This window comes from Lissotriton vulgaris, chromosome 5 (genome assembly GCF_964263255.1).
Source record: "Lissotriton vulgaris chromosome 5, aLisVul1.2, whole genome shotgun sequence".
In the NCBI taxonomy this organism is placed as follows: Eukaryota; Metazoa; Chordata; class Amphibia; order Caudata; family Salamandridae; genus Lissotriton; species Lissotriton vulgaris.
Genome location: NC_141693.1, coordinates 1,555,128,768 through 1,555,152,185, shown reverse-complemented (window position 1 = coordinate 1,555,152,185; position 23,418 = coordinate 1,555,128,768). Strand labels below are relative to the sequence as shown.

The following is a 23,418-nucleotide window of genomic DNA, read 5'->3' as shown; positions in this document are numbered from 1 at the left end:
ACGCTAATGATGTGTGAAAGGTATTTCTACATGTGGTTGTCCAAGAACAGTCTCCAACAAAATCAGGGGCCAGTGCTATGTTGAAAACGCCCACTTGTGGAAAACACCCACTGTTACGTTGAAACACACACATGCACTAGGGTATACTATGTGTTTGGGTAGTCCCTAGTATACAAAAATGCAGGGGGATTAAAACTACATATAACTCCCTAGTATATAGTAGGGCATGGCAGTTTAAAAGCCAGCATCCCTTTCTACACTTGCATGTGTGCACTTCTGATAGCCTGAGGTCATTTTAAAAGCAGCCCTGTGTTGCAGCTCAGCTTTTAAATGTAAACTGTGCCCAAATTTGACTTTGGTGGTAGGGGCACTTAACAAGTGAGAAACTACAATATTTGGGCATATTAGGTATCCCCAAGGTCTCGCCTAGGTGTCCTGGGAGGGCGGGGCGGGGGGGTCAAGTGATTATAAGGAGGCCCTTACAAAAGCGTTTTTACGTGCACTGGGGATAGAGATACTGCACATTTCACCTTCCACATTGTAGTAAAGTGCTTCCCAAAATCGACTTTAGTGCTAGAAGCATTGTGGAGTGAGAATCTAAACCATGTTTGCATATTCAGGACCCCTAAAGTCTACCCTAAGTGTCCCATAAATTGGGATCCTGTAACTATAAGCAGGGACCTTATCAAAGATGTTTGTATGCCCTGGTGATGGAGAAATTACACATTTCATTTTCCCCACTGTAGATAACTAACCCCATAGGATTACTTGGCAATAGTTTATTAACCCCATGCATGCTCAAGCCGCGGTTGCGCTGTGCTCATGACGGAGCGGTTCCGTCATGGCCCTGCCGCCGCGCCTGCGCGGCGCTTTCTATTGAGCAGGCGGGGCCATGATGGAACCGCTCCGTCATGAGCACAGCGCAACCGCGGCTCGTGACGGAAATGCTCCGTCACGAGCATGCGGAATTGCCGCCGCAGCGAAGGGGCTAACACATACCTAATGCTAGGAATCAAAGAAAATATAATTCAAGGATGTAGGAGAATGGTATTAATAAATCCAACCATATCCTATTGTTTAATTTATCCTACAGTATACATCAAATAAGTTATAAGATTGTCTTGTCTGTAAGCCAAAATTCAGCCTTCCTGCCTTCTTCGCTGATTGATCAGAGTTAACAGAATTAGCCAGGCTGCTCTAATGAAGTGATAAGTGGCTCATCCAGGAAGAGGCTATCTCTTGGAGAGCTCTGCTACATAGGAATGCCAGAGCAGGGGAAGGGGTCGTAAACATGGACCTTCAAAGGGGAATAGGACAGGCAGAGAAGGCCTGGCCCATCTACCCCCAGCCCCTCTGACCTAGCCAGAGGACATGCCTAAGGCAGAAATTTGCAGATGCTAGGGGGGAGCTATGGAAAAGAGTCATACTGGAGGTTGGTTTAACTAGTTCTTGCTCCTCTGCTGGGATTACAGCCATACTGAATTTTGTAGTAATAGTGATTTCTGGGAGAAGATTATGCCACACTTTGGATGAAATGGTCATTCTCTGGGTTGTTGCCCTGCACCTCACTGGACAGGAGTGCTCTCATGCATAACTCCAGAGAACACTGAATAAATATGTGAGAGCTGCAGAGCCACTCAGATCTGCTGCTTGAAACTAACAGCAGAAGTAGGCTTGCCAGGCTGAAAGTTTGATTTATACCATAAGGCCCTGTATTCTGACTGACTGTCCCTGCTGCATTATCTAGGACTACAGTCCTTTGGATGTAATTTGCTTCAAGAAGAATAAAGAGTGGACTCCCTCCATACTACAGGTTAACCGAGCTCACCTGGACCATCACCACCGACAATCCCCTGCCTGAAGTGCGTCGAGTGGATTTGTAAGGGTTTTACCCAAGTGGATTGTGGGAACTGAAGTCCCAAACTTTCAAGGTCCATCTTGGAGATTCCAGACCCCTGCATTGGGTTTTGGACACTTTGGACCCCCAAGAGGAACTTCAGGAAGAGGTCCTGAAGTTTGGAGCAATTTTGGAAAAAAGGTACATAAGGGGACCTACTCAACGACGAGAGCCAAGCCGGCCACCTTCAAACTTGAGCAGGTCTGCCCTGCTGGTTCGTACTGCTGAAGAGCTCCAGAGGTCCCACATCCAGAGTTTGCTCAGGTGTTCCCTGGAAAGCAGGCCAGCAAACCCTCACCGAACCCAGACTAGTGAAAAGCATTGAGGGACCCCACCAGAAAATGCTCCAGAAATTGTTCTAAGTCCGAAGGTAAAATCTCAACAAGGGCTACCACAAGGGGTATCTGAGCAGGGCTTCATCAGGGTCGGGCTGAAACTTTGACTTTGTCCCAGTCAAGTGCAACCAGATGTCCCAACGTGGTTCCATAGATTTCTATGTGCTATATAGCACTAAATCTTTAAAAATTCATATCTTCGGTCCCTTAAATTGCATTTTTGTTGTAATTTTAAAGATAAAAATATTTACTATTTTTATCAATTTGAGTGGGATTTTTATTGTATGTTGTGTCTTAATTATTTACTGAATTGGCGTTTTGAAATGCTTTACATACATGTCTCCTAAGTTAAGCCTGCCTGCTCGCAGCCAAGCTACAAAGGGTTGAGCATTGGAATCATTCATTGAGACCTGTACTGAGCACTAGACTGTGTTAGTGGACCTATTGCCAGTGATGGATACACATTTACCCCTACCAATAACCCACTTTCCAACAAGAACAAATATAAAAGATGTAGCAAGCTGCCTTCAAAGGAAGGGCTAGAGATTTTACTACCATGCTTGTCACTTAACACCAGACCAGAGGTGCAGTATGGGCTGGAAGTACAAAATGTAATTCTATAGAGCAAACTTCAGCTCCATCACAGAATACTTCTTCCAATGGCCTGATGGGAGTAGAGCATGACAGACAAAGGACTTTACACTGCCCTCTCTATGTAAGTTGAAAGTTGAAAGGCTTTTTTTCTTGTCCGTCACTGACCCCCAACACTTGGAAAATACTTCCACAATGTGGGGTCCATTCATTTTTGTAAAAAAAACAACTTTCGAAACGTTTGATGGCTCATTGTTGACGGTACCAGTAGTCAAGTTTGTCCTACATTGACAGGACCCACCTTGACTGTGGTTCCTGTCAATGTAGAGAGCTGTCAGCAGGGCTAGTGGATAACTCTAAATCTGGCCAGCACAGGTCCCTTGGGGTGGCAGAGTTATTGCCCTCTGCCACCAAGACAGAGTTAAGGGTAGGCGCAAACTCTAAATCGGGCCCTTTGATCTTAAAAGATTCAAATACCCTTTGAAAAACAAAATCAAGGTAAAAGAGGGGTGTCTAGTCCTAATCTTCAAATATTATACTTCAAACAAGCCCCTGAAATGCAACACTCAACGTAATACAGAAAGTGTGTTGTCACAATATCAATTCACCTCCCAAGCTAAGCATTTCCTGCATATTTATGCCCTGCTCCAACCGTACGGCTTACCAGTGTACTAAATGACATTGGCACCAATGTGCAGTGCTGGAGTAGTGCGTTTTGTGTAACAACACAATGCATTCTGACAGTTGTAGTTACTTCGGCTGATCCACCTAAACTGTCACACCTGAACACAATAATTTGTGAGGGAAAAGAGCATTATATTCTTGGTGAAATGGAGTAATTTAGTAATCTTATCTATCATTTGCTGATAACGTCACCTCTTTAAGTTCTTATTTTACAAGACTTAAACATCTGGGATGACTGCCCAGACAAGACAGTGATTAAGAATGTAATAGCAAATACAGCTGCACTTCAGTTTACAAGAAAGGGTTGAGGTTCACACCACACTGCTAGCCAAAATTAACTTCTGTTGCTCACCATAGATTAAGCGGTGGTGTACACACCAGCTTCTAATCTTCAGTTTTTTTTGGCCAGGCCCCAACATAGCTGGGGAAGCACTGGCTCTTGAACAGATCATGGAAGCAGTTTCATGGAAGGGAGCTTGAAGAAAAACTGTACAGACTGAATTAAGAGCAGAGTAAATGAAGAGACTGGCTGACTGAGGTTTGTTTATAGAATGTTTAAAATACGATCGGAAAGAAGGAGGAAAGTGGTTCATAGATTATTAGAACATTGGAATGTTGAGCACTCCATTCAAGACAATGGAGTGCTATGGGCTTCTAATGGCTGGTAGAAGCCCTAAGCATCAGCATTCCACTGTTTGTTTACAACTGTTGCTGTAAACAAAGACCTCATGGAGCCACAGGGAATGAGGGGATGGAGAAGTGTGGCTCAATGAGTAGAGCGAAAGACCCTGATGCAGAGGTCTAGCCCGGGACCAGGGTTCAATTCCCCGCCTCGGCGGGTCTTGGGCTCAGAATTACACGGACCTGATCATTCTCGCCTCGGTGCCTTTTCCAATCATGGAGTCCAACTCTGGGCAATAGCTTGCTTAATCTCCACAACGGCCCCCACAATGCTAAGGATGCCTGGCCTCCACCTTGGGGGCGCCCAGGAGTGGACGCCTCACAGGGAAAGCCAGGATGGGTTCCACAGCGGTATTCGTACAAGCGCCTAGAGGCCCTTGCGGGTGAGTAGTGCGCTATACAAGTATCAATTGACATTTACATTTCAACCCAATCGGCCTCCGTGAGGCCTGTGTTTTACAAATAAGAAGATTCCGCCCCCTAGGGGTGGAATGTTCTAATAGCCTTAGAGTCCTTCATAACAGACTCTACTGGCCATTAAAGGCCTGCTCACTTGTTAAATGCCCTCGTCGAACGCTGGAGCGGGCCTTTCATGGCCAGTAGAGACCGCTACGTTGGGCTCTAAGGCTTTATTAAGTAAGACAAAAGTGATAAAGAGAATGTTACCAAGAGCACTATGTCAAAATTATGATCTTGAAACGGTGATCGCAAATACAAATATTCTTCTTTAATACAAAAATCTAAAACATACAGAGAAAAGGCAATATTATGATTCCATGAGCCTTGGGAATAGCCATAGTTGGAAATTTCCCCATGGTTATTCCTCGGTCAGTAGTGGTTTTTCCATTTATTGAAGTTTCTATAATAATTAGTCTAATTTGCATGTTGGTGGCAAAGAAGGTGGCTCTGTTTTTCCATGTGTACTGCAGCCATCTTATATTCTTTGTGTGCATAGGTGTCAGTTCCTCCCACAGCCACCAGCTGTTTGAAGTGATGTCTTCTGATGAAGATCACAAGGCACACTGACCTATCACGTAGGCGTCCAGTTGTCCCTATGGTGCTGTGACCCTCACAGGGCATTTCACTCACTTGCATTTGGTGTTACACCACCCTTGAGTCTCGAGCAATCAACATTCTGGAGCCCAGTTGGTGTCATTGGGTCAACCATTTTGAATTATTAACTGACACTCGTGGGGTCAAGAGTGAGAAGCGACTGAAAAGTTTGTTAATACACCCCATGGGACCTGGCAGGAGGGCCTTATCTTGAAGTTTAATGACAGTGACTCGGATACCTGTGTAAAACTCTGTATGTAGTTGAAAAGCAACCTCACACCCGACATTGATATAAAAAACAAAACAATGTTGAGTACAAGCAGTACATTTTTCACTCAATCCATCAGTACCTTGGGAGGACAACTGACTCGTTTGTAATGCACCTCAAGGCACAAAACAGACATTGCAATCTCAAAATGTACAATTCTGAAGACGTGTTAAAGTTTCAGAGAATTGTTCTTACGAGCCATCTCCCTTCAGTAAAAAAGTGCTTCAAAAACCCAGCAAGGTGGATGACGTTCATGTCATGGGGAGTACGGTATGGAAAACAGCCATAACATCGCATGCAATTACAACGCGGTTGTTACAACGACCGCATTGTTACATCACAGTACATTACAACGCAAGTACATCGACTTGCTGTAGGGGGCGAGCTAACATAAGGAATAGTATAATTTACTATTCCAACACCTTCCCTACTGTTGCACACACTTGAGTTGGAATAGTGAAGTATACTATTCCTAAGTCCAGCGCCGCCACTACAGCAAGTCGATGTAACAACTTGCTTTGAAATGTCCTGCGATGTAATAACGCGATCGTTGTAACAACCGCGTTGTAATCGCATGCATTGTAAATGCATGCAATGGAAAGTGTCCTATTCGTACAGCATGTACCAGGGAAGTCGACGCCTATGTGTGCGCTTGTCATAGGAGAGACGAGGCAGCAATCACCACTGTGCGCCTTCTTAAGGGTTCAGCTTTGAACCCGGCCCGAATGCTGCATCACTGTTGTGGTGTCATCCTGCTGCACACCAGTAGCTGAGGAGAAATGTCCAAGTCGATGCAAGATAGGGCGTTTTCAAACCATGTGCAGGAGGTCCAGCAAGGGTGAGTTGAAGCAGGTACACGTCACCAGTGAAAGATGGACCACAGAAAACTAACAAGTCAAAGCGGGCAACAAGACAAATACGTAGTGACAGGCTTTTCAGGTAGTAGTTCATCCAAGAGGTCTCCCTTCCCAGGGTGTCCTAATTCTATAACAAGGCGGGTATATTCCGTAAGGAACAGTCTTGTGTCTGAAAACAATGACGGATCTCAAGATAGGGTAAGTTCCTCCTTAGCCAAAGGCAGTCACTAAAGGTGGACCCTTGTGGCTGATAGTCCTGTCACCTGAAGGTCAGCTCTTGGAGCCCTCACACATCTGTTAGGGTGTCATGCTTCATCATTGGTCGCTCTGCGTCAGGCCCACACTGCAATGCCTGATGGGCCTGGGGGCTCTTTGTGGGAGATCTGTTTGATCTGAGGTCGCCATAAAGATGAGTGCAAGTGAAGGGGCTACCTATTAGTGTAACTAGTAAAACGTGTGAGTGCTGGCTAAAATAGGCCCTGGTATCCAAAGAATGAAGTTTTATAGGTAATAGATACCAGGCCCAACTAAAAACAGTGGTGCTATCATGTGGTCATCAAGTACCAGGATAGCTTCTAATGTAGACTGGTCAACATGTTTAATGCCTTGAACATTTTGCTCCTCTTTCCCCTTTTGATTTTAAGTGAAAACAATGACCTCACAGTAATAGGGCTCAATATTTCAGTGGAGTAAATCATTAATTTCTTGTGGACATCGATGCTGCTATCAATGTCATAATGGTTTGAATTCACCCATCTGGGGAGAATGTATGCCTACGGTTCCAAGACGCCCACTCTGTGCCAAAGGTATTTCAGTCTATGATGAATAAGCAAAGGAATTTGGTAGAATGTGCTGCTTAAGTCATTGAATCTGCTGACGCCAGATGTTTGCTGAGTTTCAAATCTCAGGTGAAAGTCTTACAGGTGTGCCGAATAAACCAATGTCTTGAATAAAGCAACTTAAATGATATCAGGCTCCAGGCTTCTATTTACAACAGTTACGTCTGTTTCCAAAGCTTATCCAGGGGCTGGGAAAATACCAACAGGTAGGCCTACTTGTTGATGATAAAAGAGTGTTGCAACAACACAGAGGCTCCATGTAGCAGGTCCAAGAAGATGAGTAGCCTCTTGCAACAAGACATAACTGAACCAGACTCCGGGTTTCTCGCTCTATCCCTGTACCCAGGAGGCAGTCAAGCAGCTACCTATGCATATGTAGAGACATGCTTCAGTCACATAAAGCCATACCTTGAGAGAGCCACTCGTTCTACACGTCCAGGACACTATTTCTCTGTGTAATAGTGCTAAACTTTTCACAAAACTTGGTGCTTAAATGGGTTATTATCAGTTGGAGCTGGAGTAGACGTCATTGTACATAAACACGTTTGCTAGTCACGTGGTTCTCTTCAGATACAAGTGCCTCCACTTTGAGGCGTCCGCGGAAGAAATCTTCAAAGGAAGAAATACAGAGAATAATCAGATGTATTCCAAAATGTTTAAACTATTGTTATAAAATTCTTGTTTTTGAAAGCCCAATAAAAGACCTGATGCCACCATCAAGAAAGTCTGCCATGGTCTCCACAAGCCTAACTGAACACTAAGCAAAGACAAGCAAGTGACTTTTACAGACTAGTCCAAAAATGTTGTTGTCATATTTTCTCAGAAATAGCAAACATTCTGACCCGAGAAGATACATTCTTGCTCTTGGCTCTCAGATTGTTTCATGGCACGGCTGGTTCCAAGAGTGCAAACATCACATAATTTGCTTTTGCATAATTAGGAAAAATTTCGGGAAAATTATGCGAAATTACTCGTAATTATGCAAACTCATCATTATATTTTAGCATGAAAGACATCCTCCACATCAATTTTTGATGCAAGGATGCATTGGGGCACACCAGTAGGTGAGGGGGGGGAGGGGGGGGGGGGAAGCACTGACACAGACAACCAAATTGTGTGAAAAAGGACGCTTTTATTGGAATCAGGTGCACTTATAACATTTCCCACCTGGCCTGTGCCGAACAAAACTACTGCTCACTAAATAACAACTTCCTGACAACCCCGCACCCCCACCCCTAAAGTTTAACCCCAACATTGCACTGTAATACCACACGTCCGCTCAGCAACCTACCCCTCTACTGACTGCCACAGTGACCTCCATGACCTCACCCCCGTCTACCATACAGTCCCAGGCCTCCCGCAAAACCAGCCTATCTCCTTAGGAAAGCGCCCCCAGCAACGCACCTGTTCCAGCGACAACACAACGTTTGACCCTAACCAGTGCACCCTCGACCAACAAAGCTCCTCATGACCAGGACCAGACCCCCCACCACCCCGACACACAAAGAGGGACAGCAAATTAAAGGGAGGGAGGGAGGGCCACAAAAAACTATCGCGACCCTGGCTGCTGTGTCACTGCACCACAAACAGTGTGCAGTGACACAAAATGGCCGGTTAAGTACCTGGCCAGCCCAAAAGCAGCCCAAAACCCCCCAACCAGCCCAAAAAACGCCAGCTACGGCGAGACCCGAGTGTCATGCTACCTACCCCCCCTCCCCCGGTGCCCCAAACTTCCCCGGGGGGCAAGCCTTCCGCTGGTCGGCCACCCCCCCATATCCCCATTGGGGCACACCAGTAGGTGAGGGGGGGGGGGGAAGCACTGACACAGACAACCAAATTGTGTGAAAAAGGCCGCTTTTATTGGAATCAGGTTGACTGCCACAGTGACCTCCATGACCTCACCCCCGTCTACCATACAGTCCCAGGCCTCCCACAAAACCACCCTATCTCCTTAGGAAAGCGCCACTCGAAAGTCGCTTACGAATTTCGACCCCCCCCTTAGGACTCCTGCCTCCTGGGATACCTGAGCACCCCCAAAGCCCCATTCAACGCCTCCTTCATCTGAATTATGTACAGTTCCATGCCATACCTGGACAGGTGAACCCCATCCTCCCGGAAAAAGTAAATTGCGCCATAGCGCAACTCCGGGTGCTCCATTCTCCCCACCCCCTCCCTGGCACAGAATTCCCACATCTCCCGATTAACCTCCGTGTCCTGTCTATGGCTCCTAGGCGCTCCGCCCCCCTCCACACCCGCCTGGGAATAGACCAGATAATATGGCAGCCCGCCCATTGCTTCTTAATTTCCCTCAGGTCCCTCTTCATCTGCTTGAGCAGCGCCAACCCCTTGCACTGCACCAAATCGTTCTCACCCAGATGAATCACCACCACATCTGGGCACACTCCCCCTCTCACCACCGTGTTCAACAAAGGCAACAACTCATGCCAATGCCTACCCCCTTTTCCCCTCCAATGACAACGGTACAACCCCTCGTCCAATCCCAAATTGAGTGTCCGATGCCTGTCCCACTCCGCCTGTTCTGCCCTCTTGATGAATGAATGTCCCACAATATATACATTCAGAACAGCCACTTCCGGCCCCGCCACAGCACCTGTAAAGACACACATATCAGAATCGGGCAACACAGTGATCACTACAACCCCTCAGCCTCCCTCAACCGCACATACGTCCGGTAACAATCCGACTTCCACCGCCCCAGCCTCTGTATCTCTTCCTTACCCCAACCCCTCCGTGCTGCCTCCGTCGCCACCCCGATCCGGAAGGAATGCGTCCCGAACGCCATAGGGTCCTCACCCATATACCGCAGGGCGTGCCGCAGGACCCACAAAGCCTGAGACGCCGTCACTCCGTCCCCCTCACCTCGTCCAAAAACCTCCCTCTCCGTCTCGCCACCGCCTGCCATCAACCTCCTACCCCACGCCGCAGGGCACACCCCCTCCCGTCCGCCCGGCCCCAGTACCACCCAGGTCCCGACCCCTCGCTGGTCTGTCTTCGAGCGTCGCAAACGCACCGCCACCTCCCGAGCTCGCACCTCCACGTCCCCCCACAACACCCCCTGCCTCCCCTTTGCGCCCAGCAATTCCGACCTATGAAAGGCCCCAAAGAAAAGCCAGGACATCAAGGTAGAAAACCGTACCACCTCGCCTTCATCCCTGCACACCCTCGGAAGCGCGCCAATTACGCCTTCCAGCAATTCCACCGTGATTGGACGGCGCAGCCGCACCTTCGCACCCTTTTCTCTCGCCCACCCTTCCAGCAGCCGGGTCCCTAGTTCACCCGCCGACAGGGAATACCCCCACCACATCTTGCCCATGAATGCCACCGCCAACAACTTGCCTGCAATCGACACCCGCGACAGACCCCTATCCATGAGCGCCAGCATGAACCTTACCACCTGATCCTCGCGCCGCCACCCGTCCCCTTGCCTCACCGCACCTGACCGCAGGAATTCCTCCCATGCCAGCTCGTAAGCCTTCCATGTAGACACAGCTACCGACGCCTTCACCAACTGAAAGACCCGGCCTCGCCCACCGACCACAGGTCTTCCGGCACCGGCGTCCTGACTTCCTCCGCTGTCGTGGCTAGCCCATGGAACCTCTCCCACTGTGAACGAGACAAAGCATCGGCAATGTCATTGTCCACGCCCGGTACGTGGCGCGCCTGAAACTGTATGTCATTCTCCAAGCAGCGCAGCACAAACACCCTCATCAATTTCAGCACATGCGGGTCCCGAGCCGACTGCCTGTTCACCACCTGCACGACAGCCATGTTGTCCACTCGAAATAACACGCGCTTGTGCGCCAACGCCCCTGCCCACACCGTGACTGCCACCACCAACGGGAACAACTCCAAGAACGCGATGCTCCTCCCTCCCGCCTGCCAATGCTCCGGCCACTGCTCCGCACACCACTTTCCGTCCCAATACAGCCCGAATCCGCCGCCGCCCGCCGCATCCGAGTACATGGTGACATCCCAGTCCTCCGCCGGCGCCATCGGTACACCATTGAACCGTTCCAGGGACGCCCGCCACATGCGCAGATCCTCCTTCATACCAGCGGAAAGGCGCACATGGTGATGGGGCAAAGGCAAACCGGACAATGCCAAACCCAGCCGCCGGCAAAACGTTCGGCCCTCCCGTACCACGCGGCATGCAAAATTCAAATGTCCCAACAACACCTGCACCTCCCGTACCGTCACTTTCCTCCTAGACAACACTCCATCCACCAAAACCAACATTGCAGACCTCTTATCTTCCGGTAGGCGTGCTTCCATGGCGACCGAGTCGAGCTCGATACCGAGAAAGGACAACACTGTACTGGGACCGCACGTCTTCTCTGGTGCCAGGGGAACCCCAAATTCCCCCATCAACCCGGCCAAACCATCCAGCTGCCGCTGACAGTCCTCCGCACCGGGCCGCCCCACCAGGAAAAAGTCATCCAGATAGTGCGTCACTGACTCCGAGCCTGCGCGCCTGGAAAAGACCCACTGTAGGAATGAGCTAAAACGCTCAAACAGCGCGCATGAAATGGAGCACCCCATCGGCAGCGCTTTATCCACAAAGATGAGACCTTGGAACTGGATCCCCAGCAACTGGTGATCCGCTGGGTGCACCGGAAGAAGTCGGAAAGCCGACTTGATATCACATTTCGCCATCAGCGCGTCCCGACCCGCCGCCGCGACGAACCTCCGCGCCACGTCCACCGACGAGTAGGTCACCGACGCCAGATCCGCCGCAATGTAGGCATTGACCGACTCCCCCTCCGGCCAAGACAAATGCTGTATCAGTCGGAACTGCCCCTCCTCTTTCTTGGGCACCACCCAGATGGGGGAAATGATTAAGCCCGGCAAAGGCGGCGCCGTGAAAGGGCCCGCCATCCTACCTTCTCTGACCTCTTTGAACAGCTTCTCGCGCACAATGCCCTTGTGCGCGTTCACTGACTTCAGATTGTCCGCCCAGCGAGCAATCCGAGGGCCCTCGTACCCCTGCCTGAACCCCTCCCGGAAACCCCGACGCAACACTGCAGTGTCCTCCGCCCGCGAATACGCCGCCAACCAGGGCTCCATCCGCTCGATCCTAACCGGCGTACGAGCCTTTTCCCATGGCCCGGCCCCCCCTCTGCCCCCTCCCCTACCCCCGCTCAGTCCCCTTCTGGCCGGGGTCCCTCCCTGCACAGACTGCTGCCCCGGCGGGCCCCCAGCAGCGCAGCACTGGATGCTTCCGTCCGCACGACGAGCACTTGTGCCGGAAACGTCATGCCGCCCTCCCGCAGGCTCCTCTATTGAAGTCCCAGCAGGCCCGACTGCCGCCTGGCTACCAGCGTCTCCCTGTCCCCCCCCCCCCCCCCCCCCCCGGGAGGGGCGGGCCGCAAAGGGGGGGCGACACCAGCGGCAAACCGCTCGCTGTGTAAATGGTGCGGCCAAACTTGGCCCCTCCCATTGTCTGCTGGTACAGGTCCGAATCCAGCTCCCCCCATTGCGCTTCCGGGTCCGCCGCCATGCGCGCCCGAAATTCCTCATCGTAGTGTGACCACGCGTACCCGCCGTATGTCACCTGTGCCCTCCTTACCACATCCATGTATTTGAACAGCGCGACGCACCGGTCCGGGAACTTCTCGCAATACACGCTCGCACATATGAGGAAAGCCGCTGACCAGTTGTCCAGCGTCAAGGGAACCTTTGGGCGCCTAGCTAACTCTTGCTCCTCTTCCTTGGACCCTTCCTTGGACGTCAACTCCCTGTGCAGAAGCTTCAGGATGTCAACGTATTCCCCTTTCCAGATCTTTTCCTTCGTCGCCGCCGTAAGGTGGGCCCCAGGCGGCTTGGTCAGCCCCATGTACGGTAATTTCCGCACCGGCACCACACAACTCTCCTCCCCCCCCCAGCAGTCTCCTTCTCGCCCGCCGCCGATGCCCCGACGCCTGGGCTCGACCCCTCCCCGCCCTGCGCCGCGCCATCCGTGCCCACGCCCACGTCCTGCACGTACCGACCCCGTACCAGCCGCCACCCATCCTCCCCTTCACCCCCCGTCCCCACTGACACCTGCACACAACGCCGTTTGCCACTCCCCGCGCCATCATCCGTCTTACCTGGCGTCAAGGTCAACGTCCTTGCTGGATACCGCCGCCTAACCTGTGGAGCTGAGGGGGCCGTCACCCTGGGCGCTTCTTGCCTTGCTGGCACCTGCAATACACTGTCAACAACATTACAAGCCCCCCCGTCCTCCCGAAGCTCCCCTTCCTCCTCCGACTCTCCAATAGCCGGCTCCACACCACCCCGGCCCCCACTTGGGGTTCCAGCCGGCTCAAACCCGCTCTTTCCCGACACACCCGCATCAAATCCATCAAGTCCACTCTCGCCCTTCCATCCTCTGCACTCGCATTCAGATCAGAGATATGCAAATCCATCCTCGCTCCCCTACCCCCGGCGGCCGTAAAGACCCTTCGGGGAGGGGCCGGCGGAGACGCATCCCGCCTCCATTCGCCATGTTCATGATGTAGGTCCCTCGCTGGAGCACGGCCGCCCGCACCAAACAGAGCCGGCCCATCCACTCGTTGGGTGGGAGCCGCATGCTGCTCTCCCGAGCGCCTCGCAAACAGCTCCTGCCAAGGAAAAAAGGTGGAGTCCAGCATGCTAGGGTAAAAACCACTCCCGTCCCCTCCCACGCGCCGCCCCCTCCCCCACTCCCCCACCCCATCGCCTCTCCCCTCCCCCAACCCGCCGAATGACCACCGCGCCGCGAAGGGACCCCTCCGCCCCCCAGGTCCCATCCCCCTTCCCCGGTCCAGCCCCCCGGTAGAACCCATCCCCCGTAACCCCAACTCGGCCCCGCACCTCCCCCGCGTCCACAACCCCATGCCATGCCAATGTAAAAACTCCAGCTACGGCGAGACCAGAGTGTCATGCTACCTACCCCCCCCCCCCCCCCCCCCCGGTGCTCCAAACTTCCCCGGGGGGGGGCGAGCCTCCCGCTGGTCGGCCACCCCCCCAAATCGCAAGACACATGGCTCGAGCAACAGCTACTCGTGACCTGGCCATTTGTATTATTCTTGCACGCTCGTAGTAAAATTTTGCAGCAAACGTGATATCCGACGTAACGTAATGGTGTAATTTCAGGAATTTCACCTAACAAGCATAACACGGAATTCCCGCAATACGCAAATTACACCAGCATAATGTACATTATGCCAGGGCCTACTAGCAAGTGTTTAAAATACATTGAAGATTTTGCCCCTCTCAGCACATCTATGAGGGTACTCCCGAAGAAAGGCTATTCTACTTCTGGAAGCAATAGATTCAAGCTATGTTTGTTGCAGTTGAGTCGCACGGGGCATGGTACATGTTGATGCTGCGCTGCACTCCGAAATAATAGTAGATGCCAGTCCTGTTAGCTTAGAAGTCATTCTAGCACATTTCTCAAACAATAAGACGCATCCCTTTCTGCCATAGCTGGAACGTAAAAAGCCTACTCACTAGCAAAAGAGGATGGTCTGGCTGTAGGGTTGGAGAGCATTTTCATTTGTTTCACTATTACTGAGCATCAGTCCTCACCTGCTGATGATTCTGAGCTGGATCCCATCTTTCCATCACCGAGTCATGCTCTTTCTCTTTCGACCCCTCTCTCTTGGAATTCAGAAACTGGAATCTCTTGTCCAGCCATATCATTTGACCTCCAGAAAAACTCATCACTGTTATAGACTTAAAATCTTGTGAATAGTCATTTACAAATAGATTCATCAAAGTCCCCTTTTGCGAGTCTGTATTAGCGATTATTAAGGAATCGCTATTACAGACTCGCAAAATGGGATGCATGTAGAAATCGCAATATTTTTTGCGATTTCTACTGCTTCCTTATTTGCGATTCGCAAATTGCTAATCGCAAATAACGATGCGATTTCCCATTAATTCCTATGGGCCTAAAGGCCCATAGGAATGAATGGGGAGTTAATCCTTATTTGCGATTTGCAATTAGCAAATCGCAAATAAGGATGCAATTTCAAGGGTGCCAGGGTGTCCAAAGGACACCCTGTAGCACCCCTGAAATGTAAATGTACACAGGTGTTGCGCACACACATGTCCAAAGGACATGTGTGTGTGTAACATACAACTTAGAAAAATGCACTAAAGTGCATTTTTCTAAGTTTTGGCTATTTACCACGAAGTTACAGTCCGCGGTAAATAGCGGCCCCATATTGCGAATCCGCAATTTTTAAAAGGTTCATGAATAGCATTTAAGGAATCTCTAATTGAGATTCCTTAAATGCGATTCTTCGCAATTTAGCGAGTTCTGTAATTGCGATTTTTGAATTTGGGATGATAAATCCCAAATGCAAAAATAGCGCTCGCAAAGGGCCGGATTCTCAGAATCTGGCCCTTTGCGAGCCGATTTTACTTTGATGAATCTGGCCGTTAGTTCTTAATATTAAGCTTGGGAAGATTGAGTGTTGCCAGGTCCTACTATGACGGTCTTCAGCTGATGTTTGAACTGTTGAAGTTGTCATATTAAATGATGATAATTTGATTCAGTTGCTTTGTGAGATCTCTTGATTTTTCCTTTTTGAAGAATTGTCGATCAATCATTTAAACCGTGTGTAGGATCTAGAACTGAAATAGAAGGGAATGTTACATGTCATGATCTGTGGCCCGCACTCACCGTGTTGCACTCGACAATGCAGAAGCACGATACTCCAAGCAGTCAAGCGGTGTGTGCATTCAGAGGAAGTTAAGGCTCGCTGTGTCCGCAGAGTGTTGGTGCGTCTTGGAGAGAGGCTTTGTGTCGGCTCTAGTTGCACTATACAAGATGCCTGTATGCAATGGCCTGAAAGAACAAGGCTCTACAAGGTTTGCATGCAGCAGCAACCATTTTAAGCTGCCAAGTAGAATTTCCTTGTGGTCCAGAGAGGCCTTGCTAGGCAATCGACATACTTTGCTGCTGGCTAGGACCGTGTTTCCAGAGTAAAGAAAAACTGTGGAAATTGATCATCTTTGGAATCAATTGAGGTTTGAATTCAGCACAGAGAAGCGTAGGAACCTATTCATGTTTGTGGAGACAAAACTATATTTACCAACTACTGTTCAAGAACTATCTTTTAACCACTTGGCCGCGGCGGTAATTCCGCCGCGGCGCTGGGGATGAGGGGGTTCGCGCAGTGCTGCCATGCTTATGACGGAACCACTCCGTCATAAGCACAGCCCGCCTGTGGCTCGTGACGGAGTGGTTCCCTCACTAGCACGGAACGGGTTAAGGATTGCAAACTCCTATTGTTGCAACCCTTTGTATTCAACTTGAGGAATGGGAGGAATCCTCCTCACTTCAAAGACTTTGATATATTTTTCTTTCCAAGCGAATATATTGTACCTAAGATAGCGACATTGGATGGAAAAACAATCACTTTTTACTCAGATGAAGTTTACAATTCTAGCATATGTTTATTACAATGCAGTTTATGAAACAACCACCTCGATTATATTTTCCAATCAGGAAGTGTGTTCTCATAAGATAAAAAGTAGTTATTTGTAATGAGAGAAACAAGATAGTTTCAAATACTTCTCACATCTAATTCATTGATATTTGTGTTTCAGTATTTAATAAAAACTCGGAGTTCCATCACAATGTAGAGAGTCAGAAGTACAAAGATATTCTGTAGGTGTATTGTGTGTACTAGTAGGTATCAGCACTCATCCAGTAGAAGTCAGTGCCCTAGATGAACGTAAAGTCTGATTGATCAAATCCAGTGTCTGTTTGCTCTCCTATCCAACTCCTATTTCCCTGTGTCCTCTGCTAACCAACATATTACGGCTAGCTGTGGAATCAGACCCATATGGAAACTATCATCACTAGTTAGGCCTGCAATAAATGAACAGAGGTGTGTGATTGACTGAAACAGCAGAGGACGTTGCATGTCTCTACTGAGCTATGGGTTCCAAAATGAGGCTAACATGAGTTTCTACAGATCGGGATTTAGGTGCATTGGAAAGACTCGTGTCTTGGTTCTGGGATAGTGACGCCCTGCATGTAGGACTAAAGTGTTGTCATAGAAAGTGCAGACATGGACGGATGTACCCTGGAAAAGCTGACGTCTTAATACGAGAAGCAGTTAGGATCAAGGTGCCTTGGCTGATCGTCTTCATCACATTATAAATCCTTCTTGTAGATCTTCCGCCCTGCCCCCCCTGGACTGGCCGCTCCCCAGCCAGTATGAGCAATACGAGCTGAAGGTCGAAGTGCAGCCGCGGACACACCACCGGGCCCATTATGAGACTGAGGGCAGCCGAGGGGCTGTGAAAGCCTCACCTGGAGGACATCCTGTAGTCAAGGTAAGGTGAGTCCGTAGTGGGCCATTGATAAAGATTAAGATATGCAAGTTTGGAAACGTTGGTAAATGCATCGGAACAATGTAAAGAAGGATGCAGCTGCTTAATAGCTCTACACTGTTTTTGGATCTGTGTTGATGCAATTTCCATTGCCATTTTGAAACTAACCACTTTTTTTGGCAGCCATCTTGGATCCATATCATTGTATTGTCTCAAAGTCGTCAGCAGTAATCCGGATAGCTACTGACACGTCTGACCCTTTTCCGATCACAAGGGGGACAAGCCAAGGGTGTCTTTGTTCCCCCTTGTTGTTCGCATTATATATCGAACCTTATTTAAACAGATTAACAAAAGAAAGTGGGATCCCCCCCTGGTCGTATTACATCAAATAGATTATAAGGTCTTCGCCTATGCGGACAACGTTGCGATCATCACGACAGATGTTGCATCTGCCCTCCCTAAAATTAGAGAACTTGCTCAAGAATTCGGGGAACTATCTGAATACAAATTAAACATTACGAAAACCCAGGTAATACATTTGGTTGTAGGCAGACCGGATGGTATAGTATTCGCTTCTACAGCCTCTTATCTTGGTGTGACAATTACAGCTAAAGTGGAAGACATTGTTAGGCTTAATACAGATCCATTACTGCTCTCTGTTAATCGAACCCTTGAGAGGCTGAATAATTTACATTTATCTTTATATGGCCGTACAAATGCTGTTAAAATGATTATATTTCCTAATTTTTTTTAATTTATTTTGCACCATACCACTTTTGTTCCCCTCTGCTTTTTTTAATAAATTAGATAGAACTGTTTCTAGGTTCTTATGGGGTTTCCGGAGAGTTAGAAGATCTCTTAGATGGTGTGTAATGCCAAAAACTAAAGGAGGGTTAGGGTTTCCGAATTTTCACTTATATTATTGGGCAATTTTTCTAAAAGCTATGGGTATCTTAATTTTTCCGGATTTTAAGCTGGATGAAGCTATGGCACCCTCAATTTACGAAATGCTACTTGGAGCTGAAGCTCAACTATGTTTGCTCAGGTTTATAGAACCGAGTTACTATAAAAATACGAAGTTCAAAGTTTTGATCTCGGTGTGGGAAATTTGGAAACAATTTAATAAAAGGTTTTGTTTTTGTATAAAATGGAATTATTACACCCCTTTTTTGGGGAACCCTCGATTTCCTGAAATCTTTAGGGACTTCGTTATGCAGAGGTGGAACGATTTTAAAATGTGTTCATTCGGTGATCTATATCAGAATGGGCAATTGGTTTCATACTCTTATTTACAAGATAGATATAGTCTCACAAGAGGAGATTTCTTTAAATACCTTCAAATCCGCAGCTTCCTAGAGTCAAAAAATCAGCAAAATACCAGTTTTATGAGCAAAGTGGAGGTGTTGGAAAGCTGCAGGAGAAAAAGCAGAATTGGCACGATATATCAACTGATGCTAAACAGAATTAAAGACGATCTAGAGGTCTATACTGATAAATGGCGAAGATATCTTGGAATAGAGAAAGTGGATTTACCCAGATCTCTAAAAATGGCTAGTATTGTTTTGTTTAATGGGTCATTTAAAAGCCAGCACTTTATGTCCGTTTTTGATTTGTATTATACACCATCTAAACTGGCGAAATGGAAAGCATTAAAAGGTGCTAATTGTAGTCGCTGTGGATATAAAGCTGCCGATTTAGCCCACATGTTTTTTCACTGTCCGAAATTAGCTCAGTTTATATTAGAAGTGCAAGGTTTTTTAAATAACATCATAGAGTCATCACCTGTATTATCATCAGAATTAGTGATATTAGGAGTTCAATCTGAGCAAACGGGTATTATAACGATGGAAGGGGAAGGCTTTTTATTTATAGCCATGTCTGTATACAGATATTGTATAACATCTCGCTGGCTAGAAGTTGATCCTCTGGCTTTCTCTCACTGGCAGTCTAAATTATGAAATGTTTACCAGCTCGAAATCACGGTGTATAGACTTAAGGGTCGGAAAAAGAAGTTGTTTGGACAAAAGTTATGGTTACCTATTAGTAATTGAATATAATTGCTTTGCTTGGATTTAAATTTTACCCTAAAATAATGTATACCTGTTTGTTTTTGTTGTATTACCTTGCACATACTGTAACGGTGATAATGCTGATTATGTTTTTCTCTGTGATGAATCATTCAATGGTGTTTTATTTGTGACTCTTTTTCTTTTCTGTGTACGCAGTAATCATCCACTGCCATAAAATTTAATTTAAAACAATTAAAAAAAACAAAGTCGTCATTAATCTGCTGTCAGACATGTGGCAGAGCAATATCTTTAATTAACTTTGTGTTTTTCTTAGTTCTGGTCTTAATGTATTGCTCAATAGTTATGCTGTAACAACTGTACGACAGTTGTAATAGTCAAGCTGGGTCTGTACTGACACAGTGGTGGTTTCCATCTTGGATCAGTCTCGTTGCACATATGGTAATCATCTAGAATCTATTAAAACAGTTTTGGCAGCTGTTGGTATTCAGTCTTCAGTGAGGAACAATCAGAGAAATCGTGATTCAGTCTTAGTGCAAAATGGTAGCCATTTCAGAACAATGTTAAAACGGTTATTCAACAGCTACAATTCTAATGGTAACATTCTACATATTCCATGAGCACGGTGAAGTTCCTGAGCATGTACACACGTATTAATTCTAACCTAAGACAGAACAAGTCTGGGCATCACACACTGACCTTTTCTTAACCAAACGCAGTCAATAAATAGCAATAGGAAGACTAATAAAGAAGAAAATATCAAATTTAACTGACCAACCATGCAGCATGCGAAGTCGATCGGAATAGGTAACCTTCTCTCCATCTTAGGCTTTTCTCTCCTATGTAGCTGTGTGTGGTCCCCTCTCGCCTAGGACGCCGTCTCCTACACCACCTTTCTATCCTCCTTGACGTTTTTCCTGACACTCCAGCATGACATGCAGTCTAACTTTTGCTACCTTTTTTCGTACTACATTTTTCCATTTACACACGTTTCGACCTTAAAGCTTCTTTCACTTCTTCTTCTGGTTCGTTCTTAAAACATATCTTTTCTCACATCATTTACAAGTTTGTTGTTTACAAATCTCCCACTTTTATTTCAACCTCTTTAACTTTGTTCGCAACATCATAACACCTTTACTCTCCTGTAACTTCTCTACTATCATTCTAATCCTCCTTTTCTTACAGTGATGACACCCTGTCAGCACTCTGTTCAAAGGCACCCAATCGGGATTCAGATACATAATTTTCCCCAACACTTAGAATAGTGACACATGTGGTTGAATTGGATGTGTTGCTATTATTCAGAGGAGATGATGTGGCCTAACAGCTAGAGCGGTCGACCACGAAGCTGGAGAACCGGGTGCGACGCTCAACATCCTGTGATTCTAGACAAATCACTTAATCTCCCTGTGCCTAACAAAAAATTAATGTTCCCATCTGTAACACAACTTGTGCTCATGTAAAGTGCTCTGATACCTTCGGTTAAATGTTTTCTCTGTATGAAGCTCCCCCAGAAAATGTCCACGCCACTTTGTATTTTCCTCCATTGCGCACTTTCCAATATTAGATCCACATTGGCCACCAAGCATTGCAATATTCTCATCTTCGTCTCCCACACTCCTCTTTATCCCACAATAGTAGTCTAGATCAGCAATCAGCTTTCTTATTTTTTGACCCTGCGATGTTTTCAATATCAAAGTTATACTCAACCAGGCTATTGCTCAGGCGAGCTAACCTTGCCCTACACATAGATTAATAAATGTTTGTGCTCCTTATGAAAAAGACAAGTGAAAAGTAATTCACCCCGAGGGTGGATTTAAAGCGCCTTATATACATCTTGAACATTTGTATGGCCCCTTTGCAGGCTAACATCTTCTCAGTTACCAAGTACTGTCCTTCTGAAGGTCTCTATGTGCATCACGCAAAAGCTAGGATGTTCTTTCCGGTGTTATACCTTTGGGTCAAAGCCCACCCTAAATCATGTTTGCTGATATCAACAGTAACGCAAAAACAGTGCTTGATCAACAACACTGGTACTTTTCATGAGCACCAGTTAAGGACACATTTATTTACAGGAAGATTGGATCACAATATGTTGAGCCAAAGCAGAGAATTGAACCTGGTTCCCCAGCTCCGAAGTCAAAAGCTCTGGCCGTTAACGCCACATCCTCTCCCTACTTTCCTGGTTGTTATTTAGTTCTATTTTAGGTGGCACTAAAAGGAGAAATGGGCCGATGCAAGTTTCCCCCTGAAGAGAGCCCAAGAACTTATTTTTTTTTACAAATTAACCGCTGGGCAAACCTAGTACATAAAGTTGCAATATTGGGCGTAGAATAGTTTTTTCTGTAATGGCTCGGAACATTTTAGTCGGCTCATCTTCCCATGTAAATTTAGCTCACTTCTTGAGTAATCTTATGAGGGGTTCAGCAGTGGAGTCCAAGCTCAGCACAGATTTTGAGCTTTACACATGCACACCGGTGCGACACCATCCCAGCTCCAGCTCCAGCCGTTGTTTCCTGTATTACCAAAGTAAAGCTGGATAAAAGGTGGGACCTGGGAGCGCAGTCATTTGCCGTCGTCGCCCCACCCGTGAAATTTGGCAAATTACAAATTTGTTACAAATATCTGTGAAGGTTGGTGACCTGCTGCTTCCCTCACTCCCAGCCCCATGGATATTCATGCCGCTCACAATGCTTCTCCATCCATGGTTCTGGGTGAGGTGTGGAGTGTGGAGCGTAGAGACACCACCGTCTCACATGCAGCACACTGGCTTACATGCTGGGTTCCAGCACTGAGTGCGCTTTCTGACCCTGAGAAGCCAGCAGTAAATGCCAGCACGTGCAAAACCAGTATCTCTGGGCTTAATGTGCTAACATATACAAGCACACGCATGCAGACATCCAGTTCCTGCGACAGCACCTAAAGCCGGACCTGGAGTAGAATTTTGTTTGCAAAGGGCATGCTGCTACAGCCCCACTGTCATGTATGTTGCATCTTCAATGGGTGAACCAAGTAGATTCACGGTAGAGGAGCCTTGATTATAATTTTTCCAGATTGATACATCTTTCTGGTGTCTTCTGTTTTATAAGCAGCACCAGGCTGTGAAGTTTGCAGTGAATGTTACTGAAAATGTTATTATTGTAATCGCCCGTTGCGTTAACATTCCACTGCCTAGAATGCCTTAATTCCCTATGTGTTCTGTATGGGAGGCAGTAACATTCCCAGTGTAGTTCTGTGTACATATTACCCATACTTCATGACTTTCTTAGAATCCATCAGCAGATGTTGGATCACTTTGCCATCCCTAAACAAAAGCAGCTTCGCACAGCGGGTCTCTCATTCACACTCTGCTTCCATAGAGTCTGTCCTGCCAGCACTGAGTTAGTGGCCTTGACAAACTGCTGAATGCATGCCTCTTCTCCCAACAGGCAAACCACTCTGGACAAATATTGCAAACTCCTCCAAAGATAAGTGCTCATGCTAAAATGGCAGAGCAGACGGTGACAGTCACGCCCTGTATCGCCCATCTTTTGATTCAAGCCTGCCTCCCCACGACCTACATCCTCATGCTTACCTAGCACACCAGGATCTCTGCCTTCAGCCAGGATACCACCACATAACCGGGGCACCACTCACAGGACCCATGGAGCTTTAGAAATCAGATACAATTTCAAGAATACCACCCTCTGTGAATAAGGCAACAGAGTTGAAAGAAAGTTTGTTTACCAACCTTAAGTAAGAAGTGGTACAGCACAGCCAAGTGTAAAACCAGGATCTGAGAGACCAGCAAGGCAGAAAAAACACCCATATTAGGATCTGTGGTCTTACATAGAACCTACCGGGGGAAAATGAGT

The 23,418-nt window shown here is 47.5% G+C and overlaps 1 protein-coding gene across 1 annotated transcript in view; it reads left to right on the top strand.

The window, feature by feature from the left end:
• NFATC4 (nuclear factor of activated T cells 4) overlaps nucleotides 1–23,418 on the top strand; it is a 339,399-nt gene that overhangs the window by 152,008 nt on the left and 163,973 nt on the right. Inside the window, exon 3 of the mRNA XM_086923625.1 lies at nucleotides 17,378–17,540. Within this exon, the coding sequence (XP_086779751.1) occupies nucleotides 17,378–17,540 (163 nt within the window). The remainder of the gene's footprint in view (nucleotides 1–17,377; nucleotides 17,541–23,418) is intronic.